Source organism: Hippoglossus stenolepis, chromosome 7, assembly GCF_022539355.2.
Source record: "Hippoglossus stenolepis isolate QCI-W04-F060 chromosome 7, HSTE1.2, whole genome shotgun sequence".
NCBI classification, from domain to species: Eukaryota; Metazoa; Chordata; class Actinopteri; order Pleuronectiformes; family Pleuronectidae; genus Hippoglossus; species Hippoglossus stenolepis.
The window spans coordinates 14,963,057-14,989,008 of NC_061489.1; the positions used below are offsets into that span (position 1 = coordinate 14,963,057).

The 25,952-nt window shown below is 41.7% G+C and overlaps 4 protein-coding genes across 7 annotated transcripts; 1 reads left to right on the plus strand and 3 right to left on the minus strand.

The window, feature by feature from the left end:
- Nucleotides 1-86: 86 nt before the first annotated feature.
- On the minus strand, nt 87-2,865 carry med19a (mediator complex subunit 19a). Its single transcript, XM_035161187.2, has 6 exons — nt 2,500-2,865; nt 1,921-2,043; nt 1,145-1,278; nt 877-973; nt 697-791; nt 87-519 (listed from the first exon to the last, which is right to left on the minus strand). The coding sequence occupies exons 1-6, from the start codon at nt 2,714-2,716 to the stop codon at nt 454-456; spliced, it is 732 nt and encodes a 243-aa protein (XP_035017078.1). The 5' UTR covers nt 2,717-2,865; the 3' UTR covers nt 87-453.
- A 71-nt stretch (nt 2,866-2,936) lies between these two features.
- si:dkey-6i22.5 (polyamine-modulated factor 1) lies at nt 2,937-6,104 on the minus strand. The gene is made up of 5 exons (XM_035161188.1): nt 5,796-6,104; nt 4,820-4,925; nt 4,593-4,693; nt 3,991-4,186; nt 2,937-3,103 (listed from the first exon to the last, which is right to left on the minus strand). Exons 1-5 carry the CDS (start codon nt 6,020-6,022, stop codon nt 3,038-3,040), a joined length of 696 nt encoding a protein of 231 aa, XP_035017079.1. The 5' UTR covers nt 6,023-6,104; the 3' UTR covers nt 2,937-3,037.
- Nucleotides 6,105-7,168: 1,064 nt separating this feature from the next.
- On the plus strand, nt 7,169-13,030 carry tmx2a (thioredoxin-related transmembrane protein 2a). The gene is made up of 8 exons (XM_035160749.2): nt 7,169-7,439; nt 7,550-7,610; nt 9,405-9,518; nt 10,422-10,498; nt 11,497-11,603; nt 12,005-12,070; nt 12,157-12,286; nt 12,389-13,030. The coding sequence occupies exons 1-8, from the start codon at nt 7,251-7,253 to the stop codon at nt 12,581-12,583; spliced, it is 939 nt and encodes a 312-aa protein (XP_035016640.1). The 5' UTR covers nt 7,169-7,250; the 3' UTR covers nt 12,584-13,030.
- A 10-nt stretch (nt 13,031-13,040) lies between these two features.
- On the minus strand, nt 13,041-25,353 carry zdhhc5b (zinc finger DHHC-type palmitoyltransferase 5b). Of its 4 annotated transcripts, XM_035160747.2 has the most exons (13): nt 25,120-25,353; nt 22,383-23,842; nt 21,696-21,817; nt 21,418-21,575; nt 19,757-19,929; nt 19,556-19,658; nt 18,965-19,056; nt 18,580-18,712; nt 18,062-18,170; nt 17,782-17,888; nt 15,657-16,582; nt 15,538-15,561; nt 13,041-15,207 (listed from the first exon to the last, which is right to left on the minus strand). In XM_035160747.2, the coding sequence occupies exons 2-12, from the start codon at nt 22,529-22,531 to the stop codon at nt 15,543-15,545; spliced, it is 2,091 nt and encodes a 696-aa protein (XP_035016638.1). In that variant the 5' UTR covers nt 22,532-23,842; nt 25,120-25,353; the 3' UTR covers nt 13,041-15,207; nt 15,538-15,542. The 4 variants fall into 4 exon arrangements, with proteins under 4 accessions (XP_035016638.1, XP_035016637.1, XP_035016635.1 ...); XM_035160746.2 differs by having other exon boundaries at nt 13,041-15,561; XM_035160744.2 differs by lacking the exon at nt 15,538-15,561 and having other exon boundaries at nt 25,120-25,352.
- Between the last annotated feature and the right edge of the window lie 599 nt (nt 25,354-25,952).

Below are 25,952 nucleotides of genomic sequence, written 5' to 3' on the forward strand. Positions count from 1 at the left end.
CTTTTTTTGGGCATCCACCACAGCAACAAGGTGCCCCAGTCGTGGATCTTATCATGTATAACAACCCAAAAACTCCAAATCCAAAATCCCAAAAAAGATGTCTTAAAAGGAGACACCAAAGTTTATTTGATTTTGGCATTACGCTCAAAAGATATCACAACAAAATCAAAATAGCGACATACATACAGCGCCCGCTCAGTCTTCCATGAATCTAATAGGCTCATCAGGTTTTTTTTTTTTTTTTACACTGTTCTGTAACATGTCTTCCTCCCATCGCATCCACTGTGTCGCAGCTCCTTTCACTCTCACATCATACAACCACTCGCATTCGTTAATTCATCCCCTCCTCTCGTTAACTCAATAATACAATTTAGCTGTAAAACCCACGCCCTCATACAAAATGTACAGTCACACACACATTCAAACACAGGCATGCACACAGTGAGGTGGTGTCTATCTGAGGCTGTTGCTGTTGGGTTGTGATCCAGCGAGGCCGGGGTGGTCAGGACTGTGGCGGTTCTGGAGGGAGACAGAGAATCGGCAAAACACACACTTAATAAGCTTTATTCCTGGAATGGAGTTGAGACATGGGTTTGCTGTGGCTAAGGTCACGATAAAGGTCTCAGATGAACTCCTGATAACACCTTATTGGAAACTTGGTGAACTTATGTGGTTTTGGTGGATAGCTTTTCTTACCTTCTTCTTCTTCTTGTCTTTCTTCTTCTTCTTGCGGTCGGGATCGTCATCTCGCTTCTTCTTCTTCTTCTTGGGATCGGAGTCTGATGGAGTTTCTGTGACGCCAAACATAAGCAGGTCAGTGGCCTGAAACACGTTGCATTCCGCTGTGTTTGTGTAGAGGTGTAGTTTGAGTCATACCTTGTGGTAGTGGGTCCTGTGGTCGATGATGCTTGTGCTTGTGTTTGCTCTTCTTCTTTGGAGGCTGTATGTGCATCAGTCTGTACTGTTCTGGGAGCTGGGAAAAATAAACAGAAAAACAGACATGTGAGTATTCAACTGAAAAACCTGAATATTCTAACTAAAAACAAACCATCATTATACAGTTAATAGTTCAATTTACTGGTGTAAACATGCTGAAAATGTGTGGGACTGGTATAGGTTTGTGTTTAGTGTGTTCAGTAAGTACCGGTCCTGTGTGTAGTCTGAAGCCTGTGAGAAGGGCGCCGGTTAGTGGGCTGAAGGAGTTCCCACACACCGGAGGCTTATCAATCAGAGAGCGCAGCGAGCTGCCATCCTGAGTGCCAGGACAGTCGATCATACCTGCGGCACAGGAGAGGAAAGTGATGAGCACTGGAAACACGGCGATGAAGAAACTTTAAGCTGTGATAACAACACTGTGGAGGTGTCACAAATAAAAGCAGTGGGGGTGTCCGGGGTTCAATTCAACAATTATTTTTGCTTTTATGATGAGCATACAGATCAGCTCTAAACCACAACGATAGACTTACAGACCTGTCTCACATTTATGTGTTCGATTTGTATAACTCAACAATTACAGGAGATAGTTGTGGTTTTTTGGGGGGATAACAGCTCCAAGTTCAGCAACACTCCTATGAATATCAATTCAGTCCCTCAAAATTTAGTTTAAAAAGGGAAGTGGGTTAAATATTTTGGATGAATCCCGATTGAAGGCAATAAGCTGAGAGGTGCCAGCCTAGAGGTGAGGCTTTGCTTAATATTACGGGTGTTGCTGGAGTTTTGACCCATTAAAATAACAGGTCATTATATAGACTGAGGCTCCTGCACTGAAGTGACACCATAGACATGTATAGAGGATGGTATAGGAGAATATGTCGTTAATAACATAACATGTGAACCTACACTGAACTCTCCATCTCAACCGTGTTTATTTAGTCTGATGTGCAGCTCTGCTCAGTAACAGCGGCTTCTCGCTGGACCCACCTGGTAACTCTGGTAGAAAGTTGCTGAGCTTCTCCTTCACCTTCTTCCCGCAGAATTTGTTGTACGCGTGCTCCAGGTTGTAGTGCGTGATGAGGTTGGTGTTCCCCGTTAACTCGTTCCCCACTAAACACAAAAGGTTCATGTCAGCACGGCGAACTCATACACTCATTGTAAGTCACTGAGAGATGAGGTACTTCATCACCATGGCTAGGCTAGGCTAGGCTAAGCTAGGCTAAGCTAAGCTAGGCTAGGCTAGGGGGTCATTGCCCACTGGAGCTACTGTCAGGTCAGGGGTGCTCAATCCTGTGATAGGAGTAGTTACATAACATCTAACTTCAAAACACAAACGAGTGTTAAATCATGTGAATCTCATTTGGAAATATTTTAGTGTCACAGAAGCAATAAATAACATCATACCTGAGAGTGACAGGTAAGCTAACACCGTTAATTAGCTTCGGCTAACGCTACCTAGCACTGTTTACAAACTGTTTAACAACCTTTAGCAGAAGCTCATTTTAAAAATCAAACATTGACTAACAAGACACAAGGCATTCGTGCACTGTAAGAGTTCAATAATACCTGGTAGTTCCCGCAGTAGGTAGAACGGTTCATTCATGGCTCCAGGCTTCCGCAGAGCAGGCCCCTCGTCCCCGAGCTGTGGTGGCATCTGCCCCGACATGGAGACTTGGTTTTGCGGCAGAGGCGGCGGAGGTTTCCCCGGTCCAAAACCCAGAGAGGATCCAGGCGGTCCCTGAGCTTCATTTTGCCCGAACAGAGTCGAAAACATTTCCGTCATATCTATAACGAACAGAACATTTATACGGAAAGAAAACGCCGGTTCCCTCAATCCTTTAGTTTATGAGTCAGACTGAGGTTCCACCGTGAATCAGACCGAGAGTCAACAACCAGACACTTCTTTGTATGCCCCATGTACCGTAATACCTCACATAGACGCTACCACAATGATTGGTGTATGGTGGCCTGCACGGATTTAATCACTGAGATCACAGAACACATTTCATTTCAAATATTTCACGTTTATTTTCAGATAAACATGCACAGTAAACAAAATCAATATGTACAGTTAAGTTAGTGGTTTTGTGGAGTATTTTGAGCCTCACACATCGAAGACATCAGCAGGGCAGAGAGAAGACGCCAGCTTCTCAAATTCTGTGACCGATGCCTGAAAATGAGAAAAATATATAAACAGTCAACGCAAAATTCTATTTTATTTCTCTCCTCATGCTATAATAATAATAATAATAATATTTTGGCCCCTAGCAATGAGTGTTCCTCAAAATGTACAGATGTGGTCTAAAACCAATAAAGCTGCATTCATACTAAATATAAATGGAACATCCTTGTATTGAAACAAGATGATAAGTTAATAATTTTGGAAAAAACTCCAGATATTTTTATCAAAAGTATATATTGTATTATTATCATCAATATGCTCCCCTGAATATGTATAAAATATATTATAATGAAAATGTTGTGTTATGTCCAAAATTGTACTGGACAAATCCCACTGGCAGCCATTTCACATAGAGTCAGAAAAAAACATTGCACTCCTTTGTTTTAGTCAACTATTGCAGAGCTGCGACTTACAAGGAGTCTGAACACTGAGATCACGTCGCTCTGTGTGTGAAAATGGGCTGAATTTATATAGTGCTTTTCTAGTCTTGAGTAGTTTACAGTAAGGGCCACACACTCATACAGTGCATCTATGGGCAGCATGTTTTCTATGAGGGCAATTCAGGGTTCAGTATCTTGCCCAAGGTTACTTTAGCAGTGGACCAAACCACTGTGAGGCTAATGAGAGGGGGGGGGGGTTTGGTCTTTCAAAATTTTAAAACGCTTTATGTTGCATCTATAATAAGCACAAGTACTTTCAGTGCATATTATATCAGTCCAGCCCCGAATGTCACACAAAGACATTTTTACACTTGCTTACAATTGCATCCTCTTCATGAGTGCAAAAAATAAACATAGTGGATAAGGTCATGTTGTTTTTGTTTATTTTTAAGATCTATTTTCTCTTTTACTGATCTTCAATCGTTCCCCTCTTACCTTCCACTCATCGACAGCCTCTGAGATGCAGTTTTCAGTCTGAGCAATGCTCTCTCTCCCCGCCTGAACCTTTTGAGCAAGTGCAGCGTTCTCCGCTTGGATTTTCTTCAGCTCCAGTCGCATGTAAGCCTCCTGCTTTTGATAGTAGGGCATCATGAAACTGCATAAGTCCTGCTCAGGAACTCCACTGGGACGCCTAACCAAACAAGTAAGATTGTAAGCGATTAAACTGTTTTATATTTTCACAAAATTGCAAAATGGAAATATTGCAGTGGTGATGCACAGTGCAAGAATGACGAGGAATGCACCTAATAACATGTATTAGTGTATCGTGTGTAGCCATCATGATGTACCTGCTCTGAATCACTTGGAAATGTTCAAGATGAGCTAGAAAATTATGCATTTGATCGACAACAGTAGATTGACACGTGTCATATATTTGGTAAGAGAATTAACGTACTATTTCTTATTGTCAGAATTTATTAGAGTGAGTGGTGATAACAGGGAGTGGATGGATGTCAGAATTCAGATGTTATAGATCTAAAAGTGTTTAACAGAGAGACATTGGACAGTTCTATCAGATGAAGATGTTGTTTACTAACCATGCAGGCTGTGGATTCTTCTTAGCAGCACGCTCCAGTTTGTCCAGCTCATTCAGTTTGACTTCCAACTGTCCTTCTTCAATCAATCTGCTGGTGTCGTCCTTCGCACACAGAGACACAGACGTGTGTGTAAAAAAGTGACCAGTACATACTGTGCGTACGTATATAATAAAAACAAGGCAGTGAATATATCATCATAAATTGCATTCCTGTATTGTAATGCATACCTGTATAGCCTTCTGCAACTCCTCTATGAACTGCTTGTGAATGCTCTCCATCCTCTGAGGGTTCTTCTTGTACAGTGGACGAAACATGCTGGCGAATCTGTTAAAACTGTGAGTGAAACAAGTGGTAAGCTGAAAGTGCAGTGACTTTTTGTGGAGTAAATATAGTTCTGAAATAGTTAGTTGATAACTGAAAACTCATTGGCAACTGCTTTGTTAATCATCAAGTCGTTTTTCATATTAAAAAGTAAACAGTCAAAGTCAACTGGTTCCTGCTTCTTAAATCTGAGGGTGTGTTGTTTTTCCTATAAGCAGTTATAATAAATTGTATTTGTTTTAATTTTGATGCTACATTGTTTTTTTTATTGGGTCACAACATGAAATGTGAAGGTGTCACTGTGATCACACTTTTTTACAATCACACTACAACTACAGTTGTGTTATGCTACATAAATACATAGTATAGTATAGTACAACAGTCACAGGAGTAAATTAGCCTTAGTATCAATTTAGTGCCAAACTACAGAATATTTGTACATATTTTAGCTTCAGAAACAGAAAAGCAACTTTTGCAGAAGTATTGTTTTACCTTGAATATAAGATATGAATACTTTCTCCATCACTGCTGCAAAGTCACTTGCTGAGTTTTGAAATGTACTAACTTTATTCAGAACAACTTCATTTATAGTGCACTTTTAAACACAAAGTACATAGTGCTACACATCTGAAAACAGAAGGGAGTACATCAATAATATTGCTAACAAAAACACCACAACACACACAGAAGGATTGACTGTACCTGGCGTGTTTTACACCACAACACACACAGAAGGTTTGACTGTACCTGGCGTGTTTTACACCACAATACACACAGAAGGATTGACTGTACCTGGCGTGTTTTACACCACAATACACACAGAAGGATTGACTGTACCTGGCGTGTTTTACACCACAATACACACAGAAGGATTGACTGTACCTGGCGTGTTCGACCAGCTTCTCCAGGCTCTTCTGCATCACTTTGTCGAACAGCTTCAGTCTGTTGTACCGAGCTCCGGGCTCCTCGGTGGGCTTGCGGCCCGGGCCGGGCTCCGACACCTGAGAGGAGACTTCTCCCGCGGCTCCATTGGTCTGGTTTTCAGCGGAGTCTCTCACACATGTGTTATTTCCAGCCTCTCCTTGTGTTGCTGCTCCGCTCTCCTCCATCTTTTCTCTTCCTCTGTTTACGTTTTGTAGTCCCCGCCAAATCGACTTCTTCTTCTTCTTCTTCTTCACTACTGTTTAATGGCAGCTTGTATCTTTACTTCTGCCTTACTGCCATCTGCTGGTGCTAATTAACACCCACAGTGTTAAGATAAGATAGGATGGAATGTGTAAGATTGAGGTGAAAGGGATCTATTGGCAGAAATCTAGTATAAAATAATCCTAGTGATGTTTTCACTAATTTGTTTCATTTAAATTGTAGAAATTTTGTTTTCTTTACCCTAGAATGAGCCTTTTACATCGGGAGCTGCAACATGCAACTTCAACACTAGATGTCACTACATTCCACACACTGAACCTTTTCTTCCACTCCCAGGATTCCAAATTATGATAAAGCTCAACATTGACATAGCTTTGGACCCCTGCGCCTGAAAAAAGGAGACAGTATAGGACAGCGAGACTAATTCACAGTAATACACACACACACATATATATATATATATATAATTCACCTATATATATATATATAGGTGAATTTCAAACTAAGATGTAGACATGTGGAAGACTATAGTCCACTAACACACTTATACTAATAACATGAATACGAATATTAATACCAATAATAATAGTAAAACAACATTTGTACTTATATTAATTCCAATATATATGTTATTACTAATACTGATATTGATACTAATAATACTAATACTTATAGGTCTATTAATACCAATACTAATACTAAAACTAATATGAATATTATATTAATAGTAACACAAAACAAATAACGATACTAATACTCATACTAGTACTAATACTAGTACTAATACTAAAGTACTTAATAGTCCTGCGCCTGTTAGTCCCAGTCATTTCTTTTCTACTCTTTCAATCAGCCTTTCTCTCAGACCTATTTTCTGAAACTATAAATTCATTTCATGGAGATCTCAAGGTGAAATGTCGGCTCTGCGGTTATTTAAATAAACTTTATTGATTGACAAAGCATAACAACATTGAGCAGATTTAAACTAACAACATAACAAACATAAATTGACAGATATTCTTGAGTTTGTTAAACATGCAGCACTAATGGAATCTACGGCAAACGGCCGTGTCCAATCATGACCAGATCGCTTTGTGCCGCGCAGGCGCAGTGAGGCCCGGGCGGCACATTGGTTCAGCGGACCTTCAGCTGTCACAGCTCCTCAGACCTGTTCGTCTGTCGCTCTCTGCCAACATGGTTCTGATCACCGGGATCTGCACCTTCCTCTACCACCTACCTCAGATCTACAAATGGCTGCTGAAGCCCTACTACATCTCGTCCCTCTTCATGACCGTCGCCTTCCTGTTGGTGCGGAAGGCTCCGGGGCTGTGCGAGCACCTGGCGACCGAGCGAGAGGACGGGAACTCCTGCGACTTTGACTGGGTGAGCACGCTGCCGGGGGCCGAGCTGCTCCTGCTGCTCCTGCTGCTCCTCAACATGGTGGACAACACGTACTTCTGATCACAGAGTTGATCCATGTTTTTGTTTCACAGAGAGAAATGGAGATCCTCATGTTCCTCAGTGCGATAGTGATGATGAAGAACAGGAGAGCAAGTAAGTCTCATTAACTTGAATTAACTTGTTTAAACTGTCTTGAAACTGCACTGCCAGCATTTTCTGTTTCTATGTTTCTATGAAAAGTGCTATAAGAGTGTATTATTATTATCCCCCCTCTCCTCAGACCATCAGGGGCCAGAGAAACCTCAGATTTTCTCATTAAAATGCCATCTTAGATCATTTGATTAATCACCAATCTGGTACAAAATGGCACCATAATCAGATTTATGTTATTGCAAAGTAGGTTTGCTCATAGAAGGAGTTTGCTTTTGGTGTTTAGGTGTATAACAAACATAGAAGAAGTAGTAATAGTAGTTGTAGAAAAGTAAGGCGAAAGATAAAGCAAATTAACAAAGTACTCGAAGTAGTAAAGAAAGGAGAAAGATAACGACAGGGACTTAAAGGAACACATTCAAATTAAATGTATGAAAAGTAGACTGGCGCTCAATAGAGCCCATAGCTCCGCTAAGGCCCATCATTCCCCTAAATTCAATCAATTTAAGGGCTGCACCACATTACACACACTCATAGAGGTCAGGCCCCTAAACGTGGTGGGTTTTGTTTTGTCATCAAGATCCATCAATGATCCCCTGGGAAATCAGTGGGGGAAAAAAAGCCCTACCTAGTGGTAAAGAAGAAAGAAATCCAGAGATCTGCCTTGTTGTCCAGATTCACACCAACATTTAATGTGTTCTTCCGTTTGCCAAACCACATCCTTCTACCAAGTTTTCCTTTTTTTTTTGTGTGTAATCTTGCTTGGAATTAAATAAACCAAACAAACGCATGTTATAAAAGTAGCCGTCCTGTCGTCCGGCTCTTGAAGAGGGACCATACACCAAAATCATTTTTTTAAGATGTCAGTTGTTTTAGTTTCTGTTGTCTTCAGTTATTAAGTTGCGTCTCATTAAACTGCTTTAATTGTCTTTATTGGTCAAGTATGTGACACAAAGCTCAGACAAGACTGTATTGGAGAAGTATAAGGCAACAAATAATTATTATTTTTATTATTAATATGTCTGACAGTTGTTTTATTCAATAATCAGTTGATTGTTAAGTACACAAAATGTGTCATTACTTCCTGAGGCACAAAGTTAACATATTTAACATCTTTTTTTGTTTTGATAGACAGTCAAAAACCTTAAGATGCGGAGTTACCGATAATACAAAACGGGAGTAACAGACATAAAAAACAAGAAGCTAGGGCCAAGTTATTTTCGCTTAAGAAATAACTTTTAACATAAAATCAATTATCAGAAAGTCCATCAATCAGCTAATCTAATAAATAAACAAGTCATTTAAGCTCTCGAGTACTGTTTGCTCAGAGAAATAGTAAAACGGCCACGTGTTTATGTGTAAACAAACTGTTGTCATAACATGTGTTTGTTTACACTATAAACAGTCTGGTCATCACAGGGACCAAACCAGTGATGCTCAGTGTCAGACAAGTCAACAAGAGTCAGACAAGAAATTGTGTTTCCTGGAGGTTTTGTAATCGTAAAGGATTAGACTGAAAGAAAACTCCTCCCCCTCTGTGCACGACCTCGTATCTAACTCGCACTCCGCTGTTAAACTTTAGCCACACTGGTATTTGTGACCTAATGGGTAACTGTTTCACATCCTAGAGAAGCTCCGCACACATCCAGGAAAACCTTGCTTTATTGTGTAAACATTACACCTGCAGTGTTAATCCCGGCTTCCTGTGCTCTGACCTTGTATCAACAGGCTGAAGGTTGTTTACCGGCTTGACGTGTTCTTCCTCCTTTCTTCTTCTTCTCTCCCTTTTTATTATAGTCACAATGGAGCAGCACGTGGGCAACCTGTTCCTGTTCAGCAAAGTCGCCAACGTCATCCTCTTCTTCAGGCTGGACATTCGGCTCGGCATCCTTTACCTCGCACTGTGTGTCGGTCAGTGGCCTTGTGACAAATACTCATGACTGGAGTAGATGTGTGTTACAGTTACAGTTGTGTAGCAGCCCATCCCCCATTAGAGCCTCACCAGTACGGAGTTATGAAGGCTGATGATGACACACATATTAGATGTAAAACATTTCCAAAACTGATATATCGGCCAAAATGTATATTAAAAAATGTATTACTTTGGCAATGATTCCGAAGATGTCGTTTATCAAACCTTTATGATAAAGAAATGTAATTGAGGAATGATATTCTTCAGTTAAATCATAAACTTTATTAAGAATAAATTATCTATTCTGCTTTGTTTATTTGGCATAATAAAATGTATCATACTGGAGGCTATCAGCAAACATAGACGCCAGTATGTCTGTGAAAGGCAGATTTTTATCAAGCTCTAACCTCCACATCAAGATGGTGCTGTTAAAATTCTAATCTTTTGCTGTGAAGTGACTTGATGACTGCCAAAAATATGAATTTCAGCATTTTGTTTCTTAGAAGTATATTTGTTTCCACAAATTTCACATTGAGACACTGCGGGAAACTCTCAGATACATTTTGATCTGTAGATTTGAGTCAGAGCTCCATTAAAACAAGTCTGTTAAGTAATACAAATAAAGTTAAGTAATTAAAGACAGAACAACAATAATAATAAGAGATTATATAAATATATAGTAATAGTATGAATAGTATGAACATATACACAATAATTAAATAGGAATACTCAAAGAATATGAATAACAAACTTTAATAACAGATAAGTGCTTTTAGAGTTTGTTTCTATCTATGATCCTAAGCTTCTCCACAGCTTCAGGAAAATGGAAAACCAAGATGTAGCGGTTTTCATCCCCTGTAAACTTCTTTAACCTCACATCACTCTGTCTCTTTATGTCCCAGCGCTCGTCATGACGTGCAAACCTCCTCTCTACATGGGCCCAGAGTACATCAAGTACTTCAGTGACAAGACCATAGATGTGAGTGTTGCACTACAGACTCTGAGGAATTACCAATGTTTAAATGTTGACATATACACATCTGCCAGATGTTTGTGGGCTCATCAAGCCTTCATTTGAGTGTTTATTGTGTGTTTTGGAAAGTGTCTGTCAAGCATGGAGGGCCCCAGGGGCGTGATTTAGTGAGATAATGGATTATTCCACATCATCTTATTTAAATTTAAAGCATCTGAGAAATGCGATAGTGGAGCTCAGACGTCTGTGACAACCTACCACTTAACAGTTGTTATAGTTGATTTGTTTTCTAATTGGTCACAAGTTAAAATAGTTGGAAACCACTGATTTAGTCATCAAGAATATCTTCATGTTAAAGACCTGTTCTTGCTCGAGCTCCTGAGCAGAGATGTCAAACTACATTAAGAGGGTTTGTAACATCTGCCAACGTAATAACAGCCCACAAAGGTAAAACAAATCTGAGGCTTTTAACGTAATAATCCCACCAACGTAATAAATTTCCCACAAACGTAATAGCAGTTGCCTACCACATGCACGCAGCTTTATCATTCCTTGTCAGTTCACAGAATTGTTTTGTGGCACGTAAATCTATCTAGTGTTTGCAGGAAATTACCTTTTGTAGTAGGCAACTCCTATTTCGTTGTGGTTTATTAAGTTTGTGGGCTGATATTACTGTTGCAGGGTTTTTGGTACTTGAAAACACATCTTTTTATAAACAATAAAACTTCAAATAAACCATTGGAAAAGTGTAGAATATAGGACCTATTAATACACTATTTGGGTTGATGTATTTAGCTACTTTCTAAAACCTGGCTCATTATAATAAACATGTCAATAGTATGAAGATATTTCAGTTGTGTAATTGAACGTCTGTCATTTGAAATATTGAAGTAATAGACCTCCCTATTTATTGATGCACTGTTGCTGGAGGGGAGTCGGTGTGAATGACGGAGATCTACATCTGCAGCATCTCTTCTAATGTAATTTTGTCATTTATTCACCAGGAGGAGCTGCAGAGGGACACTCGTGTCACCTGGATTGTTGAATTCTACGCCAACTGGTCGTCTGACTGCCAGTCCTTCGCTCCCGTCTTCGCCGACCTTTCCCTGAAGTGAGAAACCGCCTCACGTTTACTTTTACTCTTTGTATATCACAAACATTTAACAGTTTCAAATTCATCCTTTCTGCTCTGTAAATAAAACCCACGTCAGATTAATGTTATGTTTAATCAGGATTGGCTGACCAAACAAGTGACTTTCACAGAATGTCCGTCCTGATTTGACATTTTTAGAGTTCAACTTTTAATCAAAATAGGCTGTTAATGCTGTGTAAGATGCATTTGATGTCTCGGTCTGTTTTCACACTCACACTGTTGGATTAAACTTCTGCTTTTCAGTTCTGCAGGAGAAACTAAGAAACTAAAAAAATAAACCACATGCTGGATGTTTGCTATCGACGGCAGTTATGACTTAAAGCCTGAATGTCTCATGCATCTCTCCCTCACACCTGCAGGTACAACTGTGCTGGACTCAGGTTTGGGAAGGTGGACATCGGACGTTACGGGGAGGTTTCAAAGAGGTGAGTAGTGCTAGTTCTGACGCCACAGTATTGTTTTGAGATTCCGAGTGCCGGTATTGACTGTAGCTTTAATTATTTCTGAACAGGTACAGGGTCAGTACTTCCCCTCTGTCCAAGCAGCTGCCCTCACTGCTGCTTTTCCAAGGAGGCAAAGAAATTATGAGACGTCCAATGGTGGACAATAAAGGGAGAGCGGTGTCTTGGACTTTCAATGAGGTGTGTCAGAAAAACTAAAAACACATGGGAGTACAGACTGTGTAGATGTCACTTGCTCACTCATCACCCACAGTCATGCTAATAAATCTTATTCCTCCCCAGGAGAACATCATCAGAGAGTTTAATCTCAACGAGCTCTTCCAGAAATCCAAGAAGCTGAACAAAAGTCTGGTCCTGAAGGGCGAGGAGCAGATAAACTCTCAGCCAGAGGAGGGCAGCGACGAGCTGCATGTCGACACCGACGAGCCGCATACCGACACTCCAGAGGAGCCAATAGAGAGCAAGAAAGACAAGTGAGGAGGAAGAACCATAGAGGGGTCGCATGAAGTCTCTTCCTCCAACATCGACATGCCTTGCATTATCGCTTTAGTCCAGAATATAACGAAATGGCGAGAAAAGGTTCAACCACAGCTTCATGTCATCTCTGCGTTAAATCCTTACTGAGGCAAATATATACCCAGAAACAGCTGCAGCACACTTCCCTGGTCTGACTGGTATGATGTGTATGGTACAGTGTGGTTTGAACTCGGTCAATGATTTGACTTTATTTTCTTACAGACCTTAACTTATTTTCGAAAAAATGCCTTTTTTGTAATGATTGTGTTTTGGCTACTCTCACCACTGCGTGTAAACTTGTGCTGCCTGTATTTTGCAACTAGTCTGTTTAGCTGATGTCTCGTATTTCAAAACCAAAGTAAAAGGTGAGAAGGTGAAATAAATTAATAAAAATGACTGCACAGTAAAGATTCACGTCTTCAGTTTTTCATCAGATTGACCTTTTTATTCTGAGAAGACATCTTTTTTTTAAAAACTCTTGATTTAAGGCCATTTTGGAAATGTCTTTAATGTACTCGTTACAGATATTTGTGAAACTCGTTCCATTCATCACAGCCCACAATAGCGATATTGTTATCTCACATAGAAGTATACTTACTGCTCTCAGATAAGTTTCAAATTGTTCAATGGTCACCATCCTTGGCCAGAGAAGGAAGAAAGTAACACTGGTTCTCTTTATCTCCAAACGATGGCTGCTGGTGCCATTAATGACTCTTTTCTCGTTACCACCTACACATGAACCAGGCAGGCATTTGACAATATTCTCACAGGTACGCACGCCAGTGAAGCATTCAAGCACGACAAAACCAAAACCGCATGCACACAGAAGACAAAGCCCGAAAACTAGTAACACAGTCGTGTTGGCTGAATGATGGTTCTTGTGTGCTTCAAGCATGTACGTTCCCCCAAACATGTGCTACTTAAAGCCAGCTTCGACCTCCTGCTGCTGACGCTGCTGTGGGCCTCGATGGGAAAAGAAAATTAAATGCATCTTTACTGTAATGCCAAATCCTGACAGACAAACTCATCTCCTTTCCTGTAATTATTCCGTTCTCAACTCATGGCTGTGGGTAAAAAAATATTTGAACCTTCAGGGAATTATTTTCAAAATTAACAAGTCAATCCAAAAACTTTTTCTGAGAAGTGTAAAAAATTTAAATCAATTAAAAAAAACAATAAAAAATGCGATTGCTTCACTATGAATGGTCTCAAGGCAAAAAAAGTATCCAGTTGCAAACCAGTCCCTCCTTAAAAATCTACTCAGTTGCATATTCCATTTAATTCATTAGCTTCCTTTCAAAGAAAAAAAAAAACTTCTCAATAAAAGCAAACTGGTAGAGACTGGTTTGAAATTAATGGTGTCCAGAACTACAGCATTGTCTTGTCTGGTGAAATAAATAAGCCCTTCCCTCGCTGCACCTATTTGGCTGGCCATCTGTTAAAGGTTCTGCTAGCATCATGACTGACTGACAAAAACAGCACAGAAAAGAGGAAGAAACAAAAAACACCCAAAAGACATGAAAGGATCTTAAAGCTACAAACAGATTTTGCATAATGTCTCTGGCATAAACATTACAAGCGTACATTCCACAAAGTTGCTTGTGCTGGAATCGTGATTTAGAATTTCTTTGTGGCGTTTGATAATTAAGCTTGATGACCTGCCACATCCGCTATCGACAAAGGATCGTCCTTCTCGTTGGACGATGAAACCTCCAGCAAGAGCTTGTGAGTGGCTGATGCAGCCATCAAATATAGACAGGCAACTGATTTGGAACCGCTCTCATGAATAATTACACACATTACATCTGCCACCCTCATCAATACCTGACAATTTGACCCGGTAATTATAATAATACATGTATATAAAACAATACTTAAAAAAGATTTATAAAACTAAATGATACTGTGTTAATAGGTTGGACTCTTTTCTCCACGACTCTAAACAAATCACCAGGCTGCGTGGTCCGTTCATACAGTGGAAAAGAAGGCGTTTCAATTGGTCGACAGTCCTAAATCCTCCCTCTCTTATTTTACATCCACTGGTTAAAGGCCATCCTTTCTTAAAGCGGAGGACGCTGCTGTCAGCACTCCGTACTGTGCTAAGGTACCAAAGTAAAACCGCAAATCAGTGAAAAGCTATGTGTGTTCTATAGACAAAATCTGTACCAAGCTCTGATGATGCGTTAACATCAGTCTATGGCTCACAAAGTGGCTAAATGGACACATATTGATCCTGTGGAAACATGAACCAGTGTCCCCGGTTCCTCTTTGTTCAAATCTGAAAGGCTGGCGGAGACGAATGGCCAGTGGCGTTACAAAGGTAACAAAGTTGAGTACCAGACAGGATTGTTCCTTTCGTCCGCTGCAGAAGAAAACTGTCATTTTTGAGGAGCCTGCAGTCGTGAATAATATCCAGCTCAATGGAAGAAGTCGAGTCCCTTTCCCCCCATAGTGATAGACCATGAAGGGCGTCTGTCACTCAAACCGATATCTCATAAGTAGTCCCTCCGACGCCGGTCACCTTCTTCACCCCGCCCCCTGGTTTGGATGTGGTGTGATTGGCCAAGACTGGGCGAGAGGTAAATCTGAATCGGACAGCCACGAAGAAGGGAAGGGGAGGGGGGGAGTGTAGGAGGAGAAAGGGATGTGGAGGTGAGTGGTTCTACTTCAAAAATAAACAAAAGCACAAAAAGCTAAACATTTGTCTACCAATGATCGTTAAGGCATTTGGTCACGAAACAGAGTGAGAACAGGACCGTAAACAGCAGCGTGGTTGGACATGCTTTCACAGAGGTAAACACACAGTGGCATGCTTTTAACACTGATCAACACATACTAATACCTGACTCAATAAAACTTGCACAGCACATGAGAAGACTGGCTGTAAACCATGGAATAGGAAAAGGAAGACTCACACAGATCAGGGAGGAAGAGGAGGGCTGACACAAACCAGGGAGGAAGAAGAAGAGGATTAGGAGGAAAAGGAGCAGGAAGAGCAGCAGGCTGACGGATCTGCCGAAGGATCACTACTCACTGTGGAGCCTGTTGCCCTCCTCCGGCTCCTGCCCCTCCCAGCACAGCGCCTCCTCCTGCAGGTCTAGGCTTGTGCTGAGGCCCTGTCTCCCCGGTGTAAGTCTGGGACTTGCCAAGGGAGAGGCCGCGTGGTGGCGGGGAGACAGGCGGCTCGAGTGAGCGAGCCCCAGGGGATGAGGAGGAAGGGTTACGTGGGCCTCGGGAAGAAGAGTCCTGGTTATGCTGGAGCAGGTACTGGGTCTCAGGAAGCCCAGTGGAGGAAGGGGGAGGGCTGACGGCACGCAGGTAGGCCCTGTGAGGGGAGGAGAAAGTGGCAGAGCCCTGGAGCAGCTGCCCCTCCCTCTGCTGGGCAATCTGAGCTGAGAGGAAGGGCGACATGTAGCCCTGCAACGGGCTACTGGGTGACACCATCTCAAGCTGGCCTGTTCTAGTCACAGAGGGAAATGGAGCATGAGGCTTGTGCGGCGACAGCTCGTGGGCAGCCGACTCGAACTCTGGGCTTTCGGATGGCGTCAGTAGGCTGTCATAGGACAGGCTGCCATTCCGAGGCGTTTGATTGGCCAGGCTTTTATAGCTGGTGTCTGTGGTGCCTTCTGATTGGAGCGTGGCCATCGGGTTGTGTGCTGTGTGCGCCGAGCGCATGCTGGAGGAGTGCGAGCCACCCATGGACAAAACGAGAGAAGATGGGTAGGAGGTGTAGGAGCGCCCAGTCAGGGAGTAACCTGACATGCCCCCCAACACCGCCCCAGTGGTCCCGCCAGGGCCTCCGGGGCCCTCACCCCTCTCCCCCGCCCCTCTGCGTGCCCCCACACCTCCCCCCACCACCGTGGCCCCGTCCAGGCTGCTCGGCTCCGAGCGATAGCTAGGCTGACGGCTGGACTGGAGGATAGAGGGAGATGGAGAGTCAAGACTCTCACCCCGAATCATCTGAGGAGAGGAGAGACGAGGAGAAACAGACCAGAGGTAGAGAGGGTGAGGAAAAGTGTGATGAAGAGGAGGGGGAGGAGAGATGAACACCACCATGTTACCTCAGGAATAGATAAGACAAATGAATTACCCATGTTTGACGACACTTTAATTTGAGTCTCTGTAATAAGCATTTATGAGCAGTGTAAACATTTCATAAAAAGGTTTGAGGCACATCACATTATAGTTTTAAGCAACTATAAGAAGATTTGAAGTGATTATTAATGTGCACTATTCGGCGATTATTTTTTATTTCATATTGTTTCAATTCATTATCCGTTAATACAGAAGCCTCCGTGTATGAGGAGTTGTTAAAAATACATTCATAAACACAACTAAATTAGTGTTTTTTAATCACGTGATTTAATTGTTTGTAGACTGCTTAATATAGAGACTTAAATTAAGTAAAGTATTAGCCAGTTCTTTTAAAAATGCTACCAGAAAAAAAAAGAAGAAACAGTGGTAGGGAGAAATTGGATGCTTGAATGGTGCTCTACTCCATCATCACACTACTGGACTGGAAACATTGACTGGCTTGAACAAGCACTGACACTGCATGTCAAAGACTGTGTCTCAACACATGAACGGGGATACAAATATAAAACAAAGTACATGAACTACACATTCCAGTCAATGCAGTCTCAAGGGGGAGGAAGGATAGATTCACTCAAACAGAGACAACCAGAGGGATACACACACACAGATGACACTAGCTGAGACTTACTGATCACCCGGTGGCCACTGAATGATTAATTTCAAGTAAAAAAACACAACAACAAAAAAACAGGGGCATGGTATTAACCACAAAGGATATCAGAAGGGGGAGAGCACAAAAGCCACAGGACCATCTGTTACAGTAATCTGTGGGATAATGTCTGTTTGCTCGGTTCTATGTACTTCTGCTGTGTTTGCAGTAAGGATAAAACACATCCCCATATCTTTTACGAAAAGTAGAAATGAAAGGTTGCTATAATATCTGTATATAATATTGCTAGAATAATGTACTAATCAATGAATTTGTATGTAATAGAATATACTTGGATGTAAAGTTTCCAGTAAACAAATGCGCATCGTCACTCTCAGGCAGCACCGACATAATGTTATGTTAGTAGTTGATACCTAATACCTCGAGGACTGTGCAAGTGTGAATTGAGATGTACCTTGTTGGGGTGTGTGAGGGCAGTGTGGTTCCTTCCTGGGCTGTTGTAGGCTGGCCGGTACTTGTACATTGACGGTGTAGGTGGAGCTTCAGTCAACAAACTGCTCTCTGAGCGGCGAGAAAACCAAAAGTGAAACACGAACAAGGTGTGTTTGAGATTCAAATACAAACAGGAATCTGTTTACATAAGAGGGAATACACCTCAAGTATCATGGCTGCACTTGACAGCAAACAATCAGATGTTAACACATATCTTGTGCATTTGAATTTACATGTCTCACCCTCCGTGTCAGCACGGGGCAGGCCAGGGTAACGCATTTCTGGCTTTGGAGGAGGTGGAGGCTCTGCATCAGCTGACTGGCTCTCCATCTGATCTAGACTGCTCTTGGACTGGAAGAGACACAGTAATGAGGAGTCATTCCTATCCATAAAAACTATTATCTATACGCTGTTTAGCTTGCAATTGCTGTAACAGATGATCAAATGCTTGTTGTCATATTAACAATGTAATAAAATCCTGTTTTACAAACATTGTTTTCAAACTCATCGATCTACTCAAACTATTTTCAGTCTCAACATTCACCATCAACATGCTGCTGCTAAAACCGGGCTCTAAATTATACATAGAAGGTAGAGTACTGAGTATTTTCTCTTGTAGCGTTCATTTGTCAACCATAGGAGCCATGAAACTTGGAAAAAATGTATACCAATAATTTCTGTTGAGTTGTTTTATCCACAACTTCCACATATAAATTAAGTTTTCTGTTTTTGAGTTTCTGTGGGATGAGGCATCACTCACCCGGGCGCTGTGTCGGTCATTCTGGATGCCATTGTCCAGGACCTTTGCTTCCAGCTGGGCCTCAGTGAGAGCTGGTATAAGAAATGGTGGCTGTATTTCCACAGACTTAGGGCTCCGCCATCGACCCACGTATCTGTGACAAGGACATACACACTCATTAAAACCAGCAGCACATTTCTCTTTTGACAAACCGAATCAAGCAACAGCAGCCACTCGCACTGAAAAGCTTGTACCCATTAAAGGAATAAAGTGAGAACAATAAATGAGGAGAGTGGAGAGTGGAAAAGGGAGAGAGAGAGCAATGGAAATAAAGAACCAGTGGAAAAGGAATAATTGTGGAGTGTGTTTAAGGAAAGGAGTAAACAGAGGAGTGAGGAGGGCTGACCTGGGGGCCTGGGAGCTGCAGAGCACATGTGAAATATTCCTCAAGCAACCATTGGTGAAAGGGTTAACGCCACCCCGGAACTTTCCTGTCACCTACAGTGAGAGAAAACCATCCAGTTCACGTAGACACCAACGATAATGATACAAATACAGAAAAGAACAATCCGTCTAAACCAGGGGTCTTCAACGTTTTTCAGGCCAAGGACCCCCAAACTGATGGAGAGATGGAGCAGGGACCCCCTACTATATTGTATAAAATTGTGTTTTTATACACAATTGTAAGATGTCCTCCTCTTTGTGTACAGGAGGCTTGGAGGGACAGGTCTATTCTAGTCTCGTGCTGTGAGTGAACCGGTGCCCAGCTTGACAGAGCTCCTGTGTGTCGCTGAATGTGTGCATTGCTGACTGAAAGAGAACGTCTTCTACCTCCATTTATCCGTTCGCTACAATATGTTGGATTCATGTTAATGTGTATTTAAAGACATTTAAATTAGTGTGAAAAAAAATATAAAAAATTGTCTAATCAACCAAATATTTTGCGGACCCCCTGTTGAAGCCCTCTGGTCTAAACTGTATGTACTCTCGTATGTACCTGTTCGTTTGTGGTCCTGCCGCGGGCCACCAGCACCATGTGAAACCCAGTCAGGCCAGCAACTGGGACAAAAAACAGACCAGCCACACACATCACAGCCATACTGGGAGGAGAGGGTCAAGGAGATCAAAACAAATATGGCATAAAAATGTGAAAAGCGTTCAGCATGTTTTGGGCTGTAGCGTGCCAAGTGAAGGATACGTGACAGCAGCATGTGGTGTATCCAGCTGATGGCGGTGATGTAGGACATAAACCAAGCCAAACCCAAACACGTCCACAATGTGGGTGGTAAGTGATATCAGGAACAGGAAGAAATAGCGATAATTCCTCCGACCAATGCAGTTGTTCACCCACGGACAGTGGTGGTCAAAATCCTGAGAGAGAACAGGGGCAAAAGAGCATTAAAGATTTAGAGAAGAATTATGATGATGAGCAACAGGAACAAAAAAAAATCAATATCAGATATGGGCACAATTTCTACCACCGACACTCGCACTAAGTGGGAAACTAAGAATAGGACAGATATAGGTTGAAAATTGAAGCCACACAGGAGTTTATAAAAGCTCACTGTGAAATTAGGATTAACTATTAAAACTGAGATACATTACACACACACATACATGTAATACAGACTTAGTGCAACTGAGACTTAGATACAATAATAAATATAAAGCAGATGTTCTAAAGCAGTGGTCACCGCCCGACAATCACGATTGACTGATCGATCTGAAAGGGAAATGCTGGAGTGCTTGTACTTTAAAACGGGTTCGGGAAGTGTTGTAAATATGCAAGTTTGTGACATATCCGACAGAAAAACATTGCACAAGGTTCACTGCAGAATAGACGGTGAAAACGATCTTTCAGCTGAGTTTTAATGTTTATCGGTTGAATTTATGTCACAAACATAAATGGTTGCAACACTTGCTGTATGCGTTTCAAAATAAATCTGTTCATTTGTTAAATAAAAAAAGGGGGATTTTATTGTGAAATATTTGCAGCAGTAGAAAATGCACTGCTTTATACTGTATATTACTGGTATTTATTCGAGTACACAGCACTACTTTTATACAAGGAAATTGCTCGTACATTGAGCCTTTAATAGAAACTGCAAAAATAATAAATATGACCCTCCTAAGTGTTTTTTTGGTAAGATATCAGGGTGGTAGATCTCGGCCTATGTTTGGAATTAAAAAGAGACCGTTGGCTTGAAAAGGTTGGTGACCACTGCTCTAAACGTTCCACTGACATCTGTCTAATAATTCCAGAAATGTCGGACTGTGGCACACGTCTTTAGAATCGTTCATCTAATCAGCTTCAAACTTGGCATGTCTATTTTTAATTAAATTTAATGTCAAAGGACACACGATAAATTAAATATTAATTACATTTTATTAAACAGGTGGCTGGTGGGACTAATCAGTGACATTGTCGAACATGACAACAGCAACAACAACTGGTTCTCCAGCTCTGGATTTTGAGTACTGAGTCGAGTTTCACTGTACTTTGAATAAACAGGTGAAAGGCTATTTGTGCAGCAGCTGTGGAGCGGCTTCAGGATTCTGCAGACTGAGTCCTGCAGCCAGTCTTCACTTGCCCCAGCTCAATTACTGCAGGTCACATTTACAGTTTCAAATAGAAAGCTGCAACCACCATTATCACAGGCCAAGCAAACAGCCCATTCCAAACAGGTAGGTTAAGAACAGGCACTGCACTAAATCAAGGAAAAACACAGGAGCAATAGAAAAACAATGTTTTAAGCCAAAATGAGCCCAGATAATCTGACACTGTCACCCTGTTCCACCCAGCTTCTTGGTATAACAAATCATATTTGCATGAAATAAATTGTTTCTGTGCGTGTGTACCTCCACACAGTTGTCGCAGACTGAGCAGTGCGAGCAGCGTGGCGGCCGGTAGAAGCGGCAGGTTGAGCACCACTTCATGCGCACCTGGATGCCTTTGATCTCCACCGTCTTATAGAGTGGAGCTCGGAAATCATCCTCTTTATCCTCATCCTCCTCCGCTACAGAAAGAAAACGCACGCACGTGATTGATGATCTCCAACGTACTGTATAAAACACTGTATTCACCATTGCATAGAAACCTAGGCACAATGACATTGGCACTGTCTATGTGTGTTTACCTCTGGGGAAGACACCAGGGTCCATGAAAGTGGCCATGCAGAAGTTGGCGAGGGTGAAGAGGAAGATCACAGCAATGTAGATGGGAATGACAGCGGAGAAGTACTCTGACAACCACGGGCACCTGGGCAGCAGGAAACGAAATAACAGTTTGACATATTATTGCCAAAACTAATAATATTTCAACATATTGACATATTTTCTTGTTCCAAGTCTAAAATAGCAGCAAGTAGAGAACAAAAAAAAACCTTGAATCAAGGCATGAATGGGAAAAATGTGCAAGTAAAACTTCATGCGCCATCAACACAACTGCTATAAGCTTTTGTGTCTGACGATTTCCTCCAGTGAAGTTGGAATGCCTGGCCAAAAATAAACTAATTGTAAAAGGGGATCTCACAGGTGTGACTGTAAAGAACTATGTGCAAGTGTTGCTGAAATACAAGTATGTGTGCTATGTACATTTTCTTTATTTAAATAAAAGTGAAACAAACTCAAACAAAAAATCAACTAGCCTTTCGATTGAACACAATTACTTAGGGATATTCACACATGCCTTAAGCAAACACGAATATGTATTCACTTTCAATCCTGACACATCTGTGTGTAAATGTTTGAGACTTAGGCACCGTGTTTGCTTTAGGTGTCAGTTTGTTTGCGTATTTAAGAGAGAATGACCAAGAGACACTTACGTGAAGCCGAAGAACAGGGTGGTGGATCCAACAAGGAAAAAGGTGGCTGCAGACACCGGGACATATCGGCTGGGTCGAAACGCACGGGGAGGAGCAGAAGCTGGGCCACCTACTCCTCCCCCAACCCCCCCACCACTGAAGCCCGGCATCAGAGACAGAGCGAAAGAGGGGAGGAAGAGAGAGAGAGGTAGATATCTACTGTCTACCTACTGCAAAGTGCGCTTTACGGGTCAAAATGACAAAGATGGCGTTTGGGTGGGAGGAGGGGCCATGACTACAGACTGGAGAAGAAAACCAACACTATGCAAAGCAGCAAGTCAACAGAAACATGAGGGAGTCTCTTCGTCCCCACACAAAATATCTCCCAGCACTAATATAATCACTCAAAAACAGAGATCGTTTTTCATATAGCAATATACAGCTCTACTTGTATGTGTGCAGCTTGTTGTAGATATTTAATTTGTGTGCATAATCTTAACAGAAGCATATAAAAGCAAACTATACAAGAGCAATGTGATACAAAAATATGTGTAGGTAATTCATAAATATTTTTATGGCTTTAATTTAATTTGCAACAATATAAATAAATCTAATCTTAAACTGCTCCCTGGCACCAGTGCAACCTTAACACTGTGCATGTACACTTGCATACGCATCCAAATTTGGCGCAATCTAGGTTTCTCTCAAATCTTACAACTCTGTTTACATTAATGCTTGTCACTGTGCTAGTGTTCTGATTATGCCTCTTAGGAAAAAAAGGTATAGAAAAAAAAGAAACGAGGAAATTAAAGAGGTAGTGGGTAGATAGCCAGCAGGCCAGGAGCAGAAGCACATGGAGGAGAACAGGCAGAGGATTGAGCGTAGCAGCTGCTGATGACTTCTGTGATTGTCCCGAGAGGGCTTATATAGGCACTGGGTGGGTGGAAGAAACTGAGGATGGCGGCAGAGGGAACAGTTCCAGCGTTTCGAACTAAGACAGCAGGGGGAAAACAACTAAACAAACAAATTCACTTTCAAACCAGTTGTGGGAAGTCGCCCGACATCAAAACAAAAGTCCAGCTGGAATCTATTTTTAAAAAGCTGCTCAAAACAAAACAAAAAACCTTAAATGATATCTATCCTTGCCTTCACAAGTAAAATAAACCCAAGCAAAGTCCGTTGGATCTATTAAGACCCCTGCCTTCAGTCTTTGTGTAAATATGGAGACAAAATCAACTCATTCCAAAAAGAAGCCCCGTGGATGTCACCGAGGTGTCGCCGCTCTTGGCCGGGTCTGCGTGTAGAGACCTCCGAAACCTCCAAATTCTCTGCAGACAGACCTCTGTTCCCATTTTACATCTCCAAAACAAAGCCATGTGCAGCAGTGATGTTATGTAGGCTGATCCATTTTACTCCTTTTTTTTTTTCTTTGTCAAACCGGTAGTCTTTCAGCCACTGGCTATGTGAGCTGTAGGAGAGCCCTGTAAAAAGAAAAACAAACAAAAACAACTTGTCAGCAGTGTCCAAAACAGTAGATTTCAAATAATTAAAGCTAAAATTAGCACTTAATTATTATTACTAATTGGAAGCTATTTTGATATTCTCTGGTTTCAGCTTCTTAACTGAAAGGATGTGCCACTTTTCCTATGAAACAGTGGGTCAAACATCTTCTTTGCAGATTAGTTATGGCTCTATATACAATAACAGAATAAGATCACAAGCACAATAATGTTTTGTATGAAACTATCCATGTTCCGCTTGAACCGGTTTGAATTCACCATCGAAATGTATTTTCATTGTTGGGCGGAAGGGCAGGGTAATCCAGGAGAAGTCCTGATTTCCCAACAATCAGGATGACTAACCACCGTCTTACTGTGATAAACAGCTCGTGCTATTTTATGTGACTGTACCTATCTCACCGTCACTCATAAACAAAGTTGTTCAACCGCCTGGGGTTGTTACACAGACAGCTGTCACCTCCATGCCCCCAGGTGATCAAATGAAAGACATCCCACTCCTGGAAATTCAAAACACCATGGAGACAACGACACACACACACAAAACACACACGCACGCAAATTTCCCTCTTCTCCAGACGAAAAACTAGTCCGTCAAGTGTGAAGACACTGAAAACGGACCCGGAGTAACAGTGTAATCTGATAGTTTGGACACACCCCTCTTTTCAGCTATCATCGGTATTATTACCAAATACCGAGCTGAGGTGTCACTGTGCCTGTTGTCAATCATCTCATCTGCCACACGACAAATCCCCCCTCGACTATTATGGATGTTAATCCTAAAATCTCCGTATCAAGTCCTGTCTGTCATGTCACCACGACAAGCTGCGGCTCGCAGGCGACATCGCTAAGTGGCCTTTCGAGCAAACTTTAACAATTCGGACCGATACCAACACGTTGACAGGCTACAAGCTGATGCCTCGTTTAAAACTGTAACATCTGACACTATCACCTCATCTCCGAGCCATCGGTTGTGTCAGACCGGGCGTTGAATAACAGGCCGGGGCACAGCGAGGATTCAGTCAAGACAACACTACTGCAACATGAACCCCGTGAATAGCATCAAACTTCATTACAACTGACGGACACACGGTGCGATGTTTCACTCCAAATGAGCAACAATGAGCGATGTAACCACAACCTGTACTTATTGATCGGTTAGCTCTTACCTAGCCTCGAAAGTTTTTTTTTGCGACACCGCTCAGTCCTTTACCACAGCTACAAGAGTCAGCTAACGTTACCTGGTTAGCATTGTAGCTTCACACTCGCTTATTCGAATAGATTTCGCTGGCGGGCTGGCTGTGGCTACTTTGGGCTAAACAGTCACCACGAACGGCGGGTAAATCAAGCAGCCAGAGCCGGACATGCGAGCTGCCTTGCCTGTAGGGTGAGGGTGGTTTGGGTCCTCCTTGAGTTAGCCGCTAGCAGCCCCGTTAGCTCGCTGGCTAGGCCGATGTCGGAATCCCGGAACTGGCCCGTCGTGCCTCAGGTGGGAGGAACAGCCAATCAGAGAGCAAGGAAGGTGTGGTCTGAAGAACCAGCTCGAACACCGTGGATGGTGATTGGCTGATGAAAAAAATGATGTTATGACCAAAGACTGTATAAACTTTATATATAATACCCGGTGTAAACTTTACATTAACCTTATTTACAAATTATACATGCAAAACATACATATATAAATGTATAAACTTTACACACATAATATACTATATATTAACCTTATTTACATAATATACATGCAAAACTTACATATGGATGTATAAACCTTATATGCATTGTATAATGGACACAAACTTTATGTACACTAGTACTGAGTAATTTATATAAATTTTACATATGATCAATAATAAATAATAATATGTGGTGTCTGTATATTGAATATCCTAATAAATTACAAAAAAATGTTTAAAAAAATGTTTAATATGGAAGGGGAAGTTACTCAGACTGAAATTTGACCTTGACTGTCAGTAGAACTGGAGAGAAAAGCTCGACTGTGTGAAAATCAACAAAATGCATTGCATCAACATCACCTGGTTTAGCAATAATCATTTCACTCAAACTGAAAGTCAGT

What these genes read in the sequence shown, in the direction of transcription:
- zdhhc5b (XM_035160744.2), bottom strand. Translation starts at nt 22,531, where the DNA reads ATGCCGGGCTTCAGTGGTGGGGGGGTTGGGGGAGGAGTAGGTGGCCCA. An exon ending in ACCCTGTTCTTCGGCTTCAC is followed by an intron (nt 21,818 to 22,382) that starts GTAAGTGTCTCT and finishes CCTGCTGCCCAG; the next exon opens with GTGCCCGTGGTTGTCAGAGT. An exon ending in TGCAGCTCCCAGGCCCCCAG is followed by an intron (nt 18,713 to 18,964) that starts GTCAGCCCTCCT and finishes TCCTTGTCACAG; the next exon opens with ATACGTGGGTCGATGGCGGA.
- si:dkey-6i22.5 (XM_035161188.1), bottom strand. Translation starts at nt 6,022, where the DNA reads ATGGAGGAGAGCGGAGCAGCAACACAAGGAGAGGCTGGAAATAACACA. An exon ending in AAGAATCCACAGCCTGCATG is followed by an intron (nt 4,187 to 4,592) that starts GTTAGTAAACAA and finishes TTGTTTGGTTAG; the next exon opens with GCGTCCCAGTGGAGTTCCTG. An exon ending in AGGCTGTCGATGAGTGGAAG is followed by an intron (nt 3,104 to 3,990) that starts GTAAGAGGGGAA and finishes TCTCATTTTCAG; the next exon opens with GCATCGGTCACAGAATTTGA.
- tmx2a (XM_035160749.2), top strand. Translation starts at nt 7,251, where the DNA reads ATGGTTCTGATCACCGGGATCTGCACCTTCCTCTACCACCTACCTCAG. An exon ending in GATGAAGAACAGGAGAGCAA is followed by an intron (nt 7,611 to 9,404) that starts GTAAGTCTCATT and finishes TTTTTATTATAG; the next exon opens with TCACAATGGAGCAGCACGTG. An exon ending in TGTCTTGGACTTTCAATGAG is followed by an intron (nt 12,287 to 12,388) that starts GTGTGTCAGAAA and finishes ATTCCTCCCCAG; the next exon opens with GAGAACATCATCAGAGAGTT.
- med19a (XM_035161187.2), bottom strand. Translation starts at nt 2,716, where the DNA reads ATGACGGAAATGTTTTCGACTCTGTTCGGGCAAAATGAAGCTCAGGGA. An exon ending in CCTACTGCGGGAACTACCAG is followed by an intron (nt 2,044 to 2,499) that starts GTATTATTGAAC and finishes TTTTGTGTTTAG; the next exon opens with TGGGGAACGAGTTAACGGGG. An exon ending in TCAGACTACACACAGGACCG is followed by an intron (nt 974 to 1,144) that starts GTACTTACTGAA and finishes TATTTTTCCCAG; the next exon opens with CTCCCAGAACAGTACAGACT.